Genomic DNA, 17,590 nt, shown 5'->3' with positions numbered 1-17,590 from the left:
TTTTGTCTTTATTGTAATTTTTTTTTTAAATTGATTCCACCAACAACACTCGATTATTCGATGTGCGCCATATTAATTAACACTATTATGGTATTCCTTTATTTTAATTCCATTCGGGGCACATGGCATTAAGAAGTCAAAAAGTCCCAACGAACGAAGAATATTACAAGAAGTTTCTATAATAATGATATTCGTTTGTCCATTTTAACAAGTTGCTGCATTTTGAACTCTCCATTTTCGATTTCTTAAAGTTGGTTGGTCGTCACTTTCGTAGGTCCCAAATGAACGAACTTAAACAATTAGAAGGACTTCTATACATGATCAAACCCTATGGTTGGTTATACTTGAGTTTACATTTATTCATAGAGAGTGGTCCTTCCTTGTTCTGTCTTCTATCACTTTCTAGTTTTGTTTCATTTCTTTTGTATAATTCTTTATTTTCTTTTCAAAAGAATGCTGAAAATATTAAATTATGACTTCAATGGATTTTTCACATTGGATTACAACGAGGTTTGCAAACTGCACATTGTTAGTCAAATGTATACAAGGGCCACCTAGACCCTAAAGATTAAAACTCCCAAAGGCCCAAAGGCCAATCCAATTTCAGTTTCCATTCTCGGATAACAAAATGTTCAAATCCAACGTTTTATTCTATAAAATGATCTATAGACCCTAAACACACACATTTCTTTGACATCAAGAAACAAGAGAAACATGACATTAGCCCCAAAAACGAACATGACATACCATTAGAAAGCAAATCAAGAACAATATAAAAAGGTACCAAGAGACTCACGCTCACTCACAATGCCTCTACAGCTGGATAAAACACCTTAAACCGGGTCATAGTTTTATTCTCATACATCAAACTTTATAGTTTCAGAAACACAAACTCTTCAATCGCTGAGACACCTCCAATCCTCTCGAGTGTTTTGTTGTCTGGTTCTTCATCAACTCCTATTGCCATTATAGCTTGTTTCCTCACAACTGTTCTTCCAACACTCATGAAATTCACATTCACGTTTTGCTCCCCAAGTATGTTACCAACCTGTCCAATCATCCCTGGTTGATCCACTTGCCTGCATAGTATCAGATTCCCTTCAAGGCTCACATCCACAGCAAATGATCCGACGCAAGTTAGATGCGGTACTCCGTACTTCACCTTCCCTTCGATACTTATATCTCCAGAATCAGAGACAGCACCAGCAAAATTCGATTCCACATTCAGAATCTGAACTTGGATAGAATCAACAGGGTACTCTGGTGACGACTCAACCACCATTCGTTCCTCGCTGATACGAAGACCCTTTTGCTTAGCTATGAAATCAGCATTCACCAGGTTGACATATGAATCTGAGATCGGTTCAATGATTCCCTTTGTGATCATCGCACGGAGTAGTCTAGTGTCCAAATCATCTCTGTCACGAGCTGACCGATACACAACCCTGATGGACTGTACTCCTTTACCCCCAGATGCTAACTGCACAGCTAACCTCCCAATCTTCTCAGCTAAGACAATATAAGGAGTCAACTCAGATAAGACCTCAGGAGCAACCATTGGAGCATTGACTGCAGTAGCTGAAAGCTCTCCTTTCAGTGCCCCTGCAACCGCCTCTGCTATCTCAATGGCTACACCTTCCTATAAATATTAAGAACCATTTGAAATCGAAAAGAGATGGTGTAGAGAGATGAAACTCAAGTAAAAAAATCAAGAAGTTAAACCTGAGCTTCTTTTGTGCTAGCTCCGAGATGAGGTGTGACAGTAACATTTTCATGTTGAATAAGTTTACTGTCTTTGGACGGTGGTTCCTCACAGAACACATCTAATGCTGCCTGAGCAACGATCCCAGCATCGAGAGCTCTAACGAGCGCGTCCTCGTCGATAACACCGCCTCTGGCGACGTTAATGAGACGAACACCTTTCTTCATCTTAGAGAAGGTTTCGTCGTTGAAGACCTTCTTCGTGGCGGGAGTTAGAGGCATGTGTAAGGAGACGAAATCGGCGGTGGAAATAGCTTGATCGAAGGAGACAAGATCGACACCGAGAGCTCTGGCTCTGTCAGCTGGCGCGTAAGGGTCGTGAGAGATAACGTTCATGCCTAAACCTTTGGCTCGTCTCGCCACCTCCGTCCCGACTTTGCCGAAACCCATCACGGCCAAGGTTTTTCCGACGAGTGATACGCCCACGTACTTGCTCCTCTCCCATTTTCCTGCATATTTTCAAATTGTTTCTAAACGTTCAGAAAACGACTATGGTATATAATTCGACGGAGGTGAGGAGTCAACTCAAAATAATACTTTATTATGGAAATCAAAATTTTAAGGATATATCACAACATATGATTTCATCAACAAGAGGCTAATTATGAGAATCAAGTTACTATCTTATATTTATTTAAACTAGATTATGTAATTAATCTCTCTAGAGTAACCTAGCAATATCTGTATGTGTACGTATATGACTTCGATCCTCCTTTGTACTCATTAATAAAGATGATCATCGGAATGAAATAGACATATTTTTCATGTATACACTTTATGTCTCGATCGTGTATGTCTTGATGCTTTGACTGACTATTCCACCTTAGCACAGTACCAAGAATCAAATAATTGAGTGTTATGATCAATAATAATTCATATGATTATTTTTAAATGACCCACTTGAATATTGTGTATTCAGGTATCCTTTAAACTCTGTATTATTGTAGTTCTTATTATGTCCCTACGCACTAGACGCCGAATCAATTTAGGAAGGTGACTTGAAAAGAGCTGTAATAAAATAATAACGAGAGTATCAAAAGTTTTAGTTGCCATGACCCCATGATGTTCCATATTCCAAAATGGGTGGAACTCGTGATTCATGATGCATGGGTCAATTAGATATAAAATTTGAGATAAAAGTTAGCATGAATTCGTGATTTTGTGAGAAAATACTTGTAAAACAAAATGTTTGTGATGCTTAAACGACAAAGGAAAGTCCAATAATTAATACGTGTGTACTGTACTGTGGTTGGTGAATGATGAATGGCTTGGAGAAGGAAAGTAAAATGAATGTGTGTGAGAGAGAGAGATCTTGATTAGTGATTACTACTAATAAATGGCCCCAAAAACTTCATTTTCTTGCAGTGCATGGGGACCATAATTTTACTTTGACACTTCTTTTATTTTGGCGTTTGTTTTATTTCCATCTTACTTAGCTTGGATGAACCATTTCTCAACCAGATATTATAGAAACACATACGATCATGAGAAGAGAATAGTCTTAGTTTGATATTTTGCCTACAGTTACGTAAACAATTTTTATTTCTACTACTAATTAATATGCATATGTGACTTTTCATTTATACAGTGACGACAAATTGCTACTTACGTGCTACAATTATATTATTGCATAACTTCAATTTCTATTTACAAAACTAGACCAACGCCCACTAATCTGATCATCAAGTGGACCAAGATGACCAAAACGAAGTAGAATATTCTTTCATAATACTAGTATTCATTATCATCAAACCACCTAACCAAAACCAATTAATTCCTACTATGTTTTAGTATTTTTTTGGACTCTAGATCTCCTAAAACTTTTCGCCGCTAAAACATGTTAGATATTTTTTTTCCGTGGCAATCAAAGAAATAAGGAATCTAGTGTAGAAAGTGTCCATATGATCAACTTCTTTATATATGTAAAAACGTTAAAGAATGGCCAAGTCGATGGAGATTTAGTTTGGAACATACCGGCTTTAATAGAAGCGTCGGCCTGAGCGACGTTACGTGCCATAGAAGCAAGCAAAGCTATTCCATGTTCGGCAGCAGCCACTGTATTAGCTGTGGGAGCATTAACCACCAAGCATCCGTGCTCCGTTGCAGCTTGAAGATCAACATTGTCAATCCCGACTCCGGCTCTTCCGACCACTTTCAACTTCCCCTTCGCCGCCTCAAACACTTCCCTCGTCACTTTTGTTCCGCTTCTCACGATCAGAGCGTCACTCTCCGCCACCTTCTTCTTCAGATCCTCCGGTGAGAGCTCGTAGGAGCAGTCAACCTCTCCGAATTCCCGGAGAAGATTCACGCCGGCTTCTCCGAGTTTCTCCGCGACGAGGATCCTCGGCTTTGGAAACGTTGAATTTTCTTGATCATAATCAGATCCGGCGGTGGAAAAATTACTGTCCTCTGTTAACGTCGTTTGCTCGACGGTTTTTAAGGCGGCGCTTGTGGCCGTTAACTTGACGTTAGTCGAGTAACGGCGGTGGAGGAAGGTTGGGAGGATGGCCAATCTAAAAGAGGGCTGCGGTGTCGGAGATGTCCACCGTGAGTTGACGACGGCTTTAGTGGATGAACACGAAGATGAAATTGCCATGATTGCTTCTTCTTTTTTTATGTGTGGCTTTTTACTCTGTTTGGTGAGTATGTGACTGAGTGTGTGAAGAAGGAAGGGCTATAAAGTGGTTATAGATAGAGAGAGAGCTTCCAAGGGGTAATGGATAAGTTTTAGTTTAATCTTTTTACATTGCAGTCACATTAATTTAGTAGGCTACCAAAAATTACATTAAATTGTTTGATTGGTTAAAAAAAAGTGTATAAAATGAGAGAAGCACATGCACCCAGAGTATGGCGATTTTGTCTAGGTGCATCATGGTCTATTTAATAACTATATCATATATTTAAATTAAACATTCATTTAAATACTTATATAGCAATGCAAAAATGTTACGTTGAAATTAGGGTGACGCAATTTTTTTAATGGTATGTGTTGCAATCAAATAGTTTTAGCACGTGAAAAATATAACAGTTAATATAAATTTTAACACTAAATTACATTGTCGTCTTCGTCTACATTATTATTATATTATGGTTAATAATCAATCATCATGTGCATCCTGCCTGATTAATAAAAGAAATAATTGACGACCAATCTTTTCTGTGATTCTCCCACTAAAATGATGGAGTTTCCAAAAGCTTCTTTAGCCATAAAACTTTATGTTTTTTTTTGCAGAACAAATAGATTCGAGCTTTTCTATTTTTTTTTTTCCATGTATTAATACACCAAAATTAGTTTATACAAGACCTTGCACCTTGCAATAAAGAAAACATGACATGAGACTATGAGAGACTAATTATCAGAACTTTGAATGATTCGACTAAGCCAATCACTTCAGATGATACCTCACCTCAACTTCCAAATCCTTTTCCCACCAAGCTGCTGTCTGCAACATCATCCGTTCAAACACAAACCCACAGCATACCCTAAACACCATTTGTAAATCCAAACGCAAACTCCATAACATTCAAGAACCAGCATAAAACTCTGCCTCAAGGACCTTCCTTCTAGCATTATTGCGGAAACTCGAGAGCTTCTTTTCACTTGTTGCCTCCCCAACACCCTCACAGGCTCTTCCATCCTTTATTTAACAATCATAATCCTTATGGACCTGGAATTATTGGTGACGGCACTACCAGAGAGATCATCAAGGGTAATCAACACACGAAAATATCAATTGGTTAATGGAAAGTCCTTTTGCTAAACCATGAAGTGTTCAATATCTACGGAAGTTAACTCCTGCTCTTGCAACAAAAGCAAAAATGCTGGAAAAACCTGAAGTGCGAAGTAGTAGAGTAGTGTAGAAGCAAAACATGCTATGCTCTAATATCATTGTAAAAGCACAGAAGGTTTTATATAAACAAAAGTGAGCGATTTACACAAACATTGTTCATAGGATTAATAGTATCAGCATCTCGATAAAAGTAGTTTCCGAACACATTTTTTTTTGGTTAGGTTCGTTGATCATCCTCTGGCTTTAAGCTCAGCGAGTCTCCTGGATAAATCATCCTCCTCAACTTTCTCTTCAGTCTTGGTAGGAATGGCATGACCAGCAGGCTGAGGCAGTCCAACAGAAACTTCAAGACCGTAATCATCTGCTACTTGCTGCATCAAGCTGTTAACTTCTCCTTCTGGAGTCGACAATGAAGTAGAGCCAGCCATTGCGTTCTCCATGAACTCAGCTTGGACTTCCATGTTCACAAACTGTTTCTCAAACGAGTCCATGGTCTCTGACATCTTCTGTAAGTTGCCTGTTGCAAAGAACGTATCCGAAGATGAGAACATGAGTTGCCGCAGTAAAATGAATCATCACTCAAGTCTAAAATATGTAACTAAGCCTATTTTCTTCTCCCTCTATACTAATACAGAGCAATCTCTTCCTTGACATAACCTAAACAACCTTTCCAAATCTAAACCACCTTGACATAACCTAACACTTAACAAATAAGCTCTGAACCATGGTGTTTGCTACTTCAACACAAGCCATTCTAACATTCATTAAAACAAATCCTTCAATAAGCAAAAACAACAACAAATCATAGAATTTTTCCCTGCATCTATACAGTATGATGCTACGAGCACCACAAAGCCAAACAGATGGGAAAACAAAAAATGTGAGTTAATTGGATCGAAGGAGAAGAATTTGAATGGATAGTGTGAATGTGAAATACCGGTGGCAAGCGAAGATTCAAGGGATTTGACGATGTTAGTCATCGATTTGGTGATGGTGGCCATCTTGGCCTGTGTATCAAGGCGAGCTACAACAGCGTCCAAGCGAGAGGAGAGACGAAGGTAGTTCATCTGCTCGCTGCGCTTGCGTATAGCGTTCTCAGCATAGATCCGAGCACCATCCATGTTACCTTTCTCAATGGCTTTCTTCACCTTGAGCTTCTCCGACTTCTCCTCTTTCTCACACTTCCTCGCTTGCCTCTGCAGAGACTTGGACGTAAATTTCAAATCAAAGATTTGGTTCATCAGCTTGTCGGTATTACCCATTATCGATCAGTTACCTAGAAACCGCTTCTTGATTCAATCGGCAGAAATTACCAGATCGGAAATTTTTAGGGTTCTTCGGATTTGGGAAAAGATCTCTCTCTCTCTCAAGCGTGTTTCTTCCGCAGATAGATAGAAGAAGAAGAAGAAATTAGGAATGTTACTAACTTTTCAAACGAGGATGATTGTTTAATTGGACATACCGGTTCAATTATTCGGTTATATCCGGTTTAGGTTTCAAATTACAAACTCAGGCGTTAATCTTGCCCAAAAAAGAAAAAAATTGGATTAAAAATCTTCTTACATATGGAAGTTAACTAAAATATATCATGAGAGAAAACTATTTTTGTTAAGTTAAATGGTCTAAATACTTTTTTTTAATCATAAGGTTCTTGCAGAAAGAAAACAATGTGCAATGGAATTCTATTTAGGATCATTTGGCAGAAAAAATAATGATTTAGTACCACTAATGATATTTATACATTTGCCCCCATCATATAACAGTGGCACCTCCACCACTGACCAATGGTGTGCCAAAACAAGCGTCACCGTCCACTGATATTTACTGGTCAAATAAATAATAACACCGCCTGTAACTCTAATGATACTTTAGAATCAGGACAAAAACATTATAGTATTAGACATTAACTTATACGATTTGTTCCTTCGTTTTGGTCTCGAAGGAACCAAAGAAAAAATAAAAACTAAACTGTAATTACAATTTTGTCCTTTTAGAGAGAGAAAAAGGAGAAGGCGTTTTTTCTTCTATCGTTCCACCATTTTCTACAGAGAGAGAGATATATATCAAAATTCCATTTTTTCTATAGAGAGAGAAATATAATCATCGATCAAAGTTGCTTCAATCGCGAGAAAAAAAAAAATCCATGAATAAAACTATGGAATGGAATGTGAATCAAGGGGTTTGTTTATGGTGATGTCGCGATCTTCGATTCGATTCGGCGATTAAGATTTCGAAGCTCAGATTTCAAGCTCGAATTTTTTTCTTTCTTTCTGTAGCCATCTTTGTTGGATTATATAACTCGGAAGATAAAATGAACGGGGGTGACGTCGCCTCTTCCTCCGCTGCTACTAGTGGTCCTCCTCCGTCTTTAGAGTGGAGATTCTCTCAGGTCTTCGGCGAGCGAACCGCCGGAGAAGAAGTCCAGGAAGGTAATTATTGCCTACGCCTGATAACTAGATTGCCAATTGTATCCGGGGGTGATGAGTTTGGTTCTCTCTTTTTAATTATTTTAGATCCGGAGGGTATTTGAGAAGTTAAGGTTTTGATTTGTGGTTTGGATCTGATTTGGATGGTAGAGATTAGTGAGTTATTATTCTCTACTGCTGAGTGAGCCGTTGATGAAATCTCTGTGACTTCGATTGCACTGTTAGTAGGGCTTCTAAGTTCTATGACATTTGGATTCTTGGGGATTGTGATATCAGAGCATGTCCATTCCTTTTTAAGTCATTATTGTCAAGTTGGATGCTCTCAGTTTTCAACAAGCTTTCAGCTCTTTTGTTGATCTGAATCGTTTTTATATGTTAATTATAGTTTTAAGTTGAGATTAAGAGTGTAATCTAGCTTGAAGCTTTTGTCTGTTCAATGCCCATACCCATGGATACTGTATCCACTGGTAGAATCTCAACTCTGAAAAACAGCTAAGAAAAGCACCTGAGTAATTGTGCTGTTGAGCGACAAGTGTGCAGTGTTATCAGTGGTCATGCGTTTTTGGTTCATGAATTGGATTTGTAATATTGCCTTTGGTCTATAGCTCTCACTTTTGGCTGATGGGTATTCAGGGAGTACTGATGTAACTAGGTTGTCTTCACAAGCACTTTCCATATGAGATAAATTTAATCTGCTCTCATGTTAGCGGATGTAGTCTTCTTTACCAGTTTACGTTCTCTATGTTATTGGGAAGAATATACTAGCTGCATTTCAAGGTTATTATGCATCTAGCTCCTACTACTTAGTTGTGACTTCTGATGTAACAATTCTGTTTGCACGATTTCTTCCGCGCAGTTGACATCATTTCAGCCATCGAATTTGATAAAAGTGGAGACCATCTTGCAACTGGTGACCGTGGCGGCCGAGTAGTTCTTTTTGAGAGGACGGATACTAGAGATGTGAGTTCCCTTCTTCTTCTTCAAGATTTATTTCAATTTTCTTGAAAAATGCTGTAATGCATTCTTCTGCAATGTTACTTTCCAGCATGGAGGGTCCAGGAGGGATCTTGAGCAGAACGATTATGCAATTAGGCATCCTGAGTTTCGATATAAAACAGAATTTCAGAGTCATGAACCAGAGGTACATTATAACTTATCACTATATATTACGTACGAGAAATTATGTTCCTTGTGCTATACAATAACGTTGCGTTTCAATTTGTTTTAGTTTGACTATCTCAAGAGTTTGGAGATAGAGGAGAAAATCAACAAAATCAGATGGTGTCAGCCTGCGAATGGTGCATTGTTTCTGCTTTCCACAAACGATAAAACCATCAAATATTGGAAGGTGCGACGTCGAGATGGACATTTATAGCAATTCCTTTCTGTCTAAGTCAATTCCGTAATCTAGTATCATATGCTTTATGGTGTAGTGATATATAGTGTCCTGTCGAAACTGTTTTTTATGAAGAGAAATAGTTTTTGTTTATTTACTCTTATAATTTGACTCCTCACTCAACTGGGATCAAACAGGTACAAGAGAAGAAGATCAAGAAAATTAGTGAAATGAATATTGATCCATCGAAAGCAGAGAGTTCAAGTAGCCCTCCTCAATTAGTTGCTAATGGTTTACCTGCCGATAAAGCACATGGCTACCTGAGCAATGACTTTTCTTTCCCGCCAGGAGGCATTCCATCTCTGCGTTTACCTGTGGTAGTTGTACTCAATGCAATATTTTCTTCTTTTATTTTTTGGCTGTCAGTTGAAGTGCTTCATAGCATAACGAACATCAGAATGTCATAAGTTTCATATGGTGGTAAAATTTGCATATAAATATTAAGCCTGTATACTACATTACTGGAAATTGTGGATATTTTTGTCATGTTGATGATTCTGCCACTGGAATTATGTTACGTAGGGAATTTACTTGTAGCCTTGTTTGTTTTGTCGTAGCTAAAGCTAAGTACAAACTTAGTGTCACGCATTAGTCAGTACTTGCTTGAAATAATGAGTCTTTATAACGAGTCTTTCTGCATATTTAGGTTACTAGCCAGGAGACCAACCTTGTGGCTAGATGCCGAAGAGTGTATGCCCATGCTCATGATTACCATATTAATTCAATCTCAAATAGCAGGTAATCGTTTTGCTAAGTTTTCTCTTAGGTTATATGTTTTACTTAGATTTCAGAATGTATTGCATTGTTTTGTTCTTTTCAATAATGTATTGTTGCCCTAATTTTCTTAGCGATGGAGAAACCTTTATTTCGGCTGATGATCTGCGAGTAAATCTCTGGAATTTGGAAATCAGCAACCAGAGTTTCAATATTGTTGATGTTAAGCCCACAAACATGGAGGACCTAACTGGTATGCTGTTAGAAGTTATTTTATATGGGTCTCAACATTATTCATACGTCAAGAACTTCTTTACTTTGAATATTTATTCTTTTCACGTTTACTACTTGTTGAGCATGCTTCTGAATGCTACATATGGTCACTGCAGAGGTAATTACATCAGCTGAGTTTCATCCTATCCATTGTAACATGCTCGCATATAGTAGTTCAAAAGGCTCCATCCGTTTGATTGATATGCGGCAATCAGCTCTTTGTGATTCTCATACGAAATTGTAAGTTCTGTTCTCCTTAACCTTTATCGAAAAGGGTAGTCCTTTTCTGGACATGAGCAGGTTTTGATATGTGTTTAACTTGTGTACAGTTCTAAGTAATAAATAGGTTTATTTCCAATATTTCTCTTATCTTGTCAGAAATGACTTGGAAGTGACGATTATTAGGGTTAAGTTTCTGACCACTGACCATTCTTGCTTCATATCACAGATTTGAAGAACCAGAAGCACCTGGTTCAAGATCATTTTTCACAGAGATAATTGCCTCAATTTCAGATATTAAATTTTCAAAAGATGGGAGATACATACTTAGTCGCGATTACATGACGCTCAAGGTTGGAAAGCATCCGAATCCCATGTGTATAGGTTTCTGATTGTTGGTCAATTTAGGTGTATTCTTCAGTTCTTTCTGATATCTTCTGCCCTTATCAACGTTTCAGCTGTGGGACATAAACATGGATTCTGGTCCAGTCGCATCTTACCAGGTTCATGAACATCTGAGACCCAGGGTGAGAGCTTCTTTCTGTGGCTTCTCTTATTTGATTATTCTGTCATGGAAACTAACCATAATATGTTTCACCTGGTTGCAGCTATGCGATCTATATGAAAACGATTCCATCTTTGATAAATTCGAGTGTTGCCTGAGTGGCGATGGATTGAGGGTAGCAACAGGTTCTTACAGGTTTGCTGCTTGTCTATTGGTCACTACTATACTTTTCTATCTTGTATAAGAGATGAGAAAATGGCCAAATTTATTAAAGCTTAATTTCCTGGTGAACCAGCAATCTATTCCGCGTATTTGGAGCGTCTCAAGGAAGTACTGAAGCTGCAACTTTGGAAGCTAGCAAAAACCCGATGAGGTAAATCAGGAAACAGAGAACATGGATAGTTTACCTTAAGTCATAGAAGTTTGAATTAATTAATTGCAAAAACTTTTGTACCAATGGTCTTATATTAGGAGGCAAATCCAGACACCTGCAAGACCTTCCAGATCGATTGGCAGTATGACACGTGTGGTTAGACGAGGTTAGTATGGTGGTAGTAACTGCAAAACCTTCTTCAACTTGTACTATTTTCTTGTGGGGTAAAAACTTGTGCGTTTGGACGCAGGATCAGAGAGTCCCGGAACAGAGGCAAACGGGAACGCATATGATTTCACAACTAAGTTGCTTCATATGGCTTGGCACCCAACAGAAAACTCAATTGCTTGTGCAGCAGCAAACAGCTTGTACATGTACTATGCATGATTTGGAGAGAGAAAGAGAGAAGACAAAAACATGGAATCAGCTTGCTCCAAATTAACTTACCCCTTTCTACTTTTTCAGGCTCTCTCTTTACCTTTCTCTTTCTTTTTCTCTCTTTTAACTACCAAAGTCATGATGTAACCAGAAAAGGTGTAGTAGTAACAGAGTTATGCTGTGACAAAGACCAAAACCCTGACCAGTCACTGGGACGGAGTCCACGAAAGAAGCAACAGTAATCTCTCAGGGAGTTAGAAAGTAAATTGTTGGGTTGGGAAAGAAAAGAAGAAGAGACCTCTTTTTTTTACCAGAAGAAGGGTAATATCTGATATATCCGAACCACCCCCTCCTACGTAGGTTGTCTTTTTTTGGGTTGCAGAAGGATAATTTTATTTTGATTTTTTATTTAGTTTCGATTCTATTACTCTCTCTTTTTTTTTTTCTTCCTCTTAAGAAACAGCTTATGGTGTGTGGGATTATTGTTTTTAGTATGAGACGATTGGGAGGGATGTGCTTCAAATTTGTTTATTGATTCTTTTGTCATATCTTCTTCTTCTTCTTTGAACTAAACACCACACATGGCTTTTGCTATTTGTCTATTTTTCCAATTGTATTTTCAGACACTCCTTTTGTGTTTTTTTTTTTAACTTTTACCCTCAATAAAAGGAGGAGCTATCTCCTCAATTCCTCATGGATCCAGTTGCAGTATCATCGTTGACTACTACAGGTTGCAATGCAACTTATGTTATCATCTACTAGAGTGGTTTAAACTAAAGGATGCGATAGAAAAAAAAAAAGTAACCCTACCTCAACAGGATTATAGAGTGAAACAGACGTAATTGATTTGATTTCTGCAGAAGAAAAATGAAACCATTCAACTACTGGATGTAGTGAAATGAGTCATCCCTCTTATGGATGTTCTACATGACTACATATCTACAACTAAAACGTATAAATTATTTACATATTTTCTATATTGTAATATTAATTGATCACCTGAAGACATGAGTAAGAGGAATAAAAAGAAACTTGTTTTCTTGTAAAAAAAAATGCGGATATGCTGATAACGTCTGAAAGATAGATATGTATTTATTTTATGCGGATAGAGGATTACGCACACATTGTTTTTGCTGTCGTGTTAAGACTTGTTTGGTTAGAATACTTGTAAATTGTTATTGAAGAAATGTAATACAGACGGATACACATATCGAAAGATGTGGCCACCAAAGAAAAGATGACGATCCTTAACCCCTTTAGAATATTCTTTTGGCTTAGATTTGTCACTCAATATCCCCTCCCCCAACCTTCCTCGCTAGTGCTTTCCTATGCAATTCCCACATGCATGCCCACATACATGCATTATGATTGATTCTTTGTTTTAAGGTTAATCCAACCAAGTCCTCACCAAAAAAAAAAAGGTTAATCCAACCAAGTATGAATTTTGTGGTATTAACTTTTAAGTGTGTGACTTAATCGATAAAGCAACTATCCCATGCACATTTATATTTTTTTTTTTCATTCTAATTTAATATCAGTATAATACAAATAAAAAACTAATCCATATGTAAACAATATATTCGTTGCAATTTTTTTCTTTTTTTTTGGGTCGAGTCTTTAAAATGAAAAAAGAAATTTGGCTAACGAATTTTTATTTTCGTTTTAATAAAGAGAAGGAAAATATAGAAAAGCGGATGAATAGGTGGAATATTCTTTGATCTCATTCCTTTTCTCGTGTCTTCTCAACTACCTAAATCCCACTAAAAAAATGCTTATATATAAAACAAGCCAAACTAAAAATAAAACAAATAATACCCACAAAATAAACCCAAGAGACGTCAACACCGTCGGATCACCATACCTATTCAATTCAATACATATTGACACTCTTAAAACGTCATCAGATCCAACGGCTTAAAAAAACACGTATCATATCAGATTACAGGTGGATTCTCATTCTTCTTCACCTTGAGTCTGAAGTAATATTCCAATGGCATCTTCCTAGGAAAATCCCTATTCGCCTCTCTCCTCTTCACCTTCTTCCACTCATATATATACATCCCATTCTTCTTCTCCATATTCCATATTTACAGACACATAAATCGGAAAAGAAAAAAAAAAACAAACAACAAAAGATTCAGATCACAATACAATGGCTAGCAAGAACAATATTGTGATCGTCTTCGATTTCGACAAGACAATCATCGATGTAGACAGCGATAACTGGGTGGTCGATGAACTTGGTTTCACTGATTTGTTCAACCAGCTTCTTCCTACGATGCCTTGGAACTCTCTCATGGTACGTGTTTGTTCATACTCTTTGTTTCGTTTTCTCAAAACGTTTTTTCTTTTAGTTCTTTCTTCATCGAAAATATTAAATCCTCATTTGGTTTTATTACATGGCAGAACCGTATGATGAAGGAGCTTCATGAGCATGGCAAAACCATTGAAGAAATCAAACACGTCCTTAGGAGGATCCCTATTCATCCTCGTGTAATCCCTGCCATCAAAGCAGCTCATGCTTTAGGGTAAACATCCATTTATTAATCTTCTTCTCTGATTAAAATAAAAGACACGGTACTAAACCATCCGGTCGACATTTTCAGGTGCGAGCTGAGGATAGTGAGCGATGCTAACACGTTATTCATCGAAACGATCATCGAACATCTCGGGATTAGAGAGTTTTTCTCAGAGGTCAACACGAATCCAGGACTTGTAGATGATCAATGTAGATTGATCATCTCTCCTTACCATGACTTCACCAAATCTCCCCATGGTTGCACTCGTTGCCCTCCTAACATGTGCAAGGTACTGTTGTTACACTTCATTCCATTATCATTTCTTATAGATTTGATTTGATTAATTCTGAATTTTTGATATTTGAGAAAGGAAGAATAAAAGAAAAAAAGTGATGGTGCCAATATTTTTCATATCTAGTTCCACGGAAGCTAGGATAATTTTTGGTGTATATATGTTATCTTTGATTCTGTATGATCACCAAATGTATACGCTTAGTCAAGTTGTTTCCAGTTCTAAGTTGAATGTCTTTTTTTTTTTTTACATAGGGTTTGATAATCGAGAGGATTCAAGCTTCTCTAACCAAAGAAGGGAAGAAGACGAAGATGATCTATCTTGGAGATGGTGCAGGTGATTACTGTCCCAGTCTTGGACTCAAATCTATGGATTACATGATGCCAAGGAAAGATTTTCCGGTTTGGGATTTGATTAGTCAAAATCCCATGTTGGTTAAGGCTACGGTTAGAGATTGGACCGACGGAGAAGCTATGGAGAAGATACTAATGGAGATAATCAACGAGATTATATCACTAGACGAAGAAGAAGAAGAGAAGGAGAAGATGTTGAGCTCTGATATTCGTAAGATATCTGTTGGGATTGTTCATGAACCTATGGTGCCTCTTGCCTTTCAAGTTCCTCTAAATTTGGTTAAATGACTGATGCAAAGAACAAAAAGAATTGAAGATTCTTTATTCTTCTTCGAATATATTATTACATATTCTTTATGCAATCGAGAAAAAAATATATATAAGAGGTGAAATGGTTCATGCATGCATGTATGTAGGCTGAAATATTTTGGACTCTGATTGTAAGAGTTTTCTTTTGGAAGCCTAAAAGGGCCTTTACTTCCGAAAGCTTTGTCCTTTGTGTTTAACTTGTGTTTTCAATGGTGGAATACTGTATATCTCAACGTTATTGTGATCCAGCAGCTAAAACCCTAGAGGCGCTACATACATAGCTTCGGCATATAAATATAAAATACTACTCCAGAATAATTATAGTAAATGCATAAATATTATTTGAATGAGCAAATTAAAAGTTCGTTTTCAAAACGTTAAACCGTGAAATTGGTATACAACAATGATTTTGTTGTATACAACAAAAAGTTCGTTTTCAAAACGTTAAACCTACAAACTACAAAGGTCATGGTTTTAGAACAGTTAACTTCACATAAGTTTTAGTGAGACTAGATTTTTTAACAAAAATAAAAATTTTAGTATGACGAACATTCGGTAGAACGATTTTGTTATTTTTAGTCTTTTAACATCATCACATATACCCAGGTACTTATTGGATTCCATGTTATATTATTTAGTCATCACCATATTCATAAAGTAGAAAGTAGAAACACATATGTAGATGCAAATAAGCAATCATGGTTATAATATTTAATTTCATAACACTGAATCAAACGAACCTAAACGCACGCAAATAAACAATCATAGTCATAATGCGAGGGAGCCTAACAAATGAAATAACGATCATTTTTCTTAGGGGTTCAAGAGACTGGTTTCTTCGTCGTTTTGATACAAATCTTCAGTTTTCCTAACAGCTGCGTGAGACAACACAGCCGCCGTACCGGCCACGATAGCCACCGCGATATTGAGCTTAGCGTCGGTTAAGAAAAGGATCGAGAGAGTGAGAACCGACATGACTATGAGCACAATACGATGGTCGATCTCGCGGTCGAATACAGCGAGCGGTTCGTCACGAAGGAAGTAGAGGAAGAGCCATGCGCCGAGTAGGGCGAGTAGGATTAGGAGGGAGAAGGGGTTCCAGACCAGACTGAGGAACACGGAGAAGAAGACGACTATGGTGTAGTTGGTCTGGAAATAGACGATGTTGGCTTTGACTCTGGTGATCACGGTGGCTAGTTTGCGTGGGAAGCTGAATGAACGGAGGTCGAGCATTTGCTTCCAAGGGCGGCGCGTGGCTAGGCCTGATCTTACGTTATTGCCGCGGCTGATGTACTCGAGTTTGGGGGCTAAGTCGTTAGGCGACGTCGGATTTGTGCCGTATGTTGTCATATTGTGATTTTCTCCTTTGTGTGTGATATGGCCGTGAGAGATATTATTTTGCTGCTAGTGTGATTGTGATAAGTGAAGAGAAAAGCTGTACAACTGAGAGGTTTTATATGTAAAAAGAAAACGTAAGGTGCACATGTTATCGTCATTACCATTGATCAAAATTGTAAATTGTATTGGATTGGCATATGCTAATTATCGTGATTGATTTTTTTTTCCTACATATAAAATAAAATGTTGGGAAACAAAAAGTAATATATAACACACTCGTAGAAGAACCACTACAATAAAAAGATAAAAAGAAGTGTATCAAGTTGCAAAACGACGAGGTGAAAGGTGCCACGGGAGGCAACAGCAGTCCACGTTGGCATTGTGTCCCAAATTGTAAAAGTGAAAAGATGGGTGACAGACACCCCCAGTGAGAAGATGCCAGATGAGGGACTGTAATAGCAACAAGAGAACGAGGAGAAAAATGCAAAAGCCATGAAAGGCCAGACCACAAAGATATGAGACTTGCCGATCGAGTTATGTTTTTTCCTTGCATTATTGAACAAATGAAACATTTGAACATGGCTCGTCTAAGCCCACCACTCCTCCAACATGAAATACTACGAATATGATGATAATATATAATATGATAACAATGATCGTATAATGACATTGATGGTATGATGATCGATATAGTGACAGTGATATTATAAATGTGAATATGTGATGCATGGTCAGATGGTGACATGGTGTAGTGATAATATGTTGATGGTATAGTATAAGGATCGATGATAATGATATAATAATAGTGTTTGTTGTAATGGTGGTATCTATGATGAATACAATCATCATAAAATTATTTTGTACTGTAAAATCCTTGATGAAGTTTATACGTATCTCTTGATGATGGTGACATGTCGATAATCCTATACTCAATCTGGGCTCA

The 17,590-nt window shown here is 37.5% G+C and overlaps 5 protein-coding genes across 6 annotated transcripts; 2 read left to right on the top strand and 3 right to left on the bottom strand.

Annotated features, from left to right (window-relative positions):
- Window positions 1-720: 720 nt before the first annotated feature.
- On the bottom strand, window positions 721-4,577 carry LOC17897467 (D-3-phosphoglycerate dehydrogenase 2, chloroplastic). The gene is made up of 3 exons (XM_006306945.2): window positions 3,736-4,577; window positions 1,723-2,210; window positions 721-1,639 (listed from the first exon to the last, which is right to left on the bottom strand). The coding sequence occupies exons 1-3, from the start codon at window positions 4,355-4,357 to the stop codon at window positions 872-874; spliced, it is 1,878 nt and encodes a 625-aa protein (XP_006307007.1). The 5' UTR covers window positions 4,358-4,577; the 3' UTR covers window positions 721-871.
- A 1,040-nt stretch (window positions 4,578-5,617) lies between these two features.
- LOC17896805 (ESCRT-related protein CHMP1B) lies at window positions 5,618-6,955 on the bottom strand. The gene is made up of 2 exons (XM_006305567.2): window positions 6,490-6,955; window positions 5,618-6,069 (listed from the first exon to the last, which is right to left on the bottom strand). Exons 1-2 carry the CDS (start codon window positions 6,812-6,814, stop codon window positions 5,783-5,785), a joined length of 612 nt encoding a protein of 203 aa, XP_006305629.1. The 5' UTR covers window positions 6,815-6,955; the 3' UTR covers window positions 5,618-5,782.
- A 638-nt stretch (window positions 6,956-7,593) lies between these two features.
- LOC17897328 (serine/threonine protein phosphatase 2A 55 kDa regulatory subunit B beta isoform) lies at window positions 7,594-12,465 on the top strand. 2 transcript variants are annotated; one of them, XM_006307226.2, is made up of 14 exons: window positions 7,594-7,981; window positions 8,835-8,938; window positions 9,024-9,119; window positions 9,207-9,326; window positions 9,512-9,691; window positions 10,021-10,112; window positions 10,223-10,341; window positions 10,478-10,601; window positions 10,810-10,933; window positions 11,039-11,107; window positions 11,189-11,280; window positions 11,381-11,458; window positions 11,557-11,624; window positions 11,709-12,465. In XM_006307226.2, exons 1-14 carry the CDS (start codon window positions 7,864-7,866, stop codon window positions 11,843-11,845), a joined length of 1,521 nt encoding a protein of 506 aa, XP_006307288.1. In that variant the 5' UTR covers window positions 7,594-7,863; the 3' UTR covers window positions 11,846-12,465. The 2 variants fall into 2 exon arrangements, with proteins under 2 accessions (XP_006307288.1, XP_023632966.1); XM_023777198.1 differs by having other exon boundaries at window positions 9,512-9,694.
- Window positions 12,466-13,938: 1,473 nt separating this feature from the next.
- LOC17899586 (inorganic pyrophosphatase 2) lies at window positions 13,939-15,544 on the top strand. The gene is made up of 4 exons (XM_006303511.2): window positions 13,939-14,135; window positions 14,243-14,364; window positions 14,443-14,644; window positions 14,902-15,544. Exons 1-4 carry the CDS (start codon window positions 13,989-13,991, stop codon window positions 15,286-15,288), a joined length of 858 nt encoding a protein of 285 aa, XP_006303573.1. The 5' UTR covers window positions 13,939-13,988; the 3' UTR covers window positions 15,289-15,544.
- Window positions 15,545-16,015: 471 nt separating this feature from the next.
- LOC17896779 (PRA1 family protein F1) lies at window positions 16,016-16,711 on the bottom strand. Its single transcript, XM_023777087.1, has one exon. It carries the CDS (start codon window positions 16,657-16,659, stop codon window positions 16,123-16,125), a length of 537 nt encoding a protein of 178 aa, XP_023632855.1. The 5' UTR covers window positions 16,660-16,711; the 3' UTR covers window positions 16,016-16,122.
- Window positions 16,712-17,590: the final 879 nt, after the last annotated feature.

This window comes from Capsella rubella, unplaced genomic scaffold (assembly GCF_000375325.1).
Source record: "Capsella rubella cultivar Monte Gargano unplaced genomic scaffold, Caprub1_0 scaffold_1, whole genome shotgun sequence".
NCBI lineage: Eukaryota > Viridiplantae > Streptophyta > Magnoliopsida > Brassicales > Brassicaceae > Capsella > Capsella rubella.
Note: the sequence above shows the minus strand (reverse complement) of the source record. Positions and strands in the feature narration are given on the sequence as shown.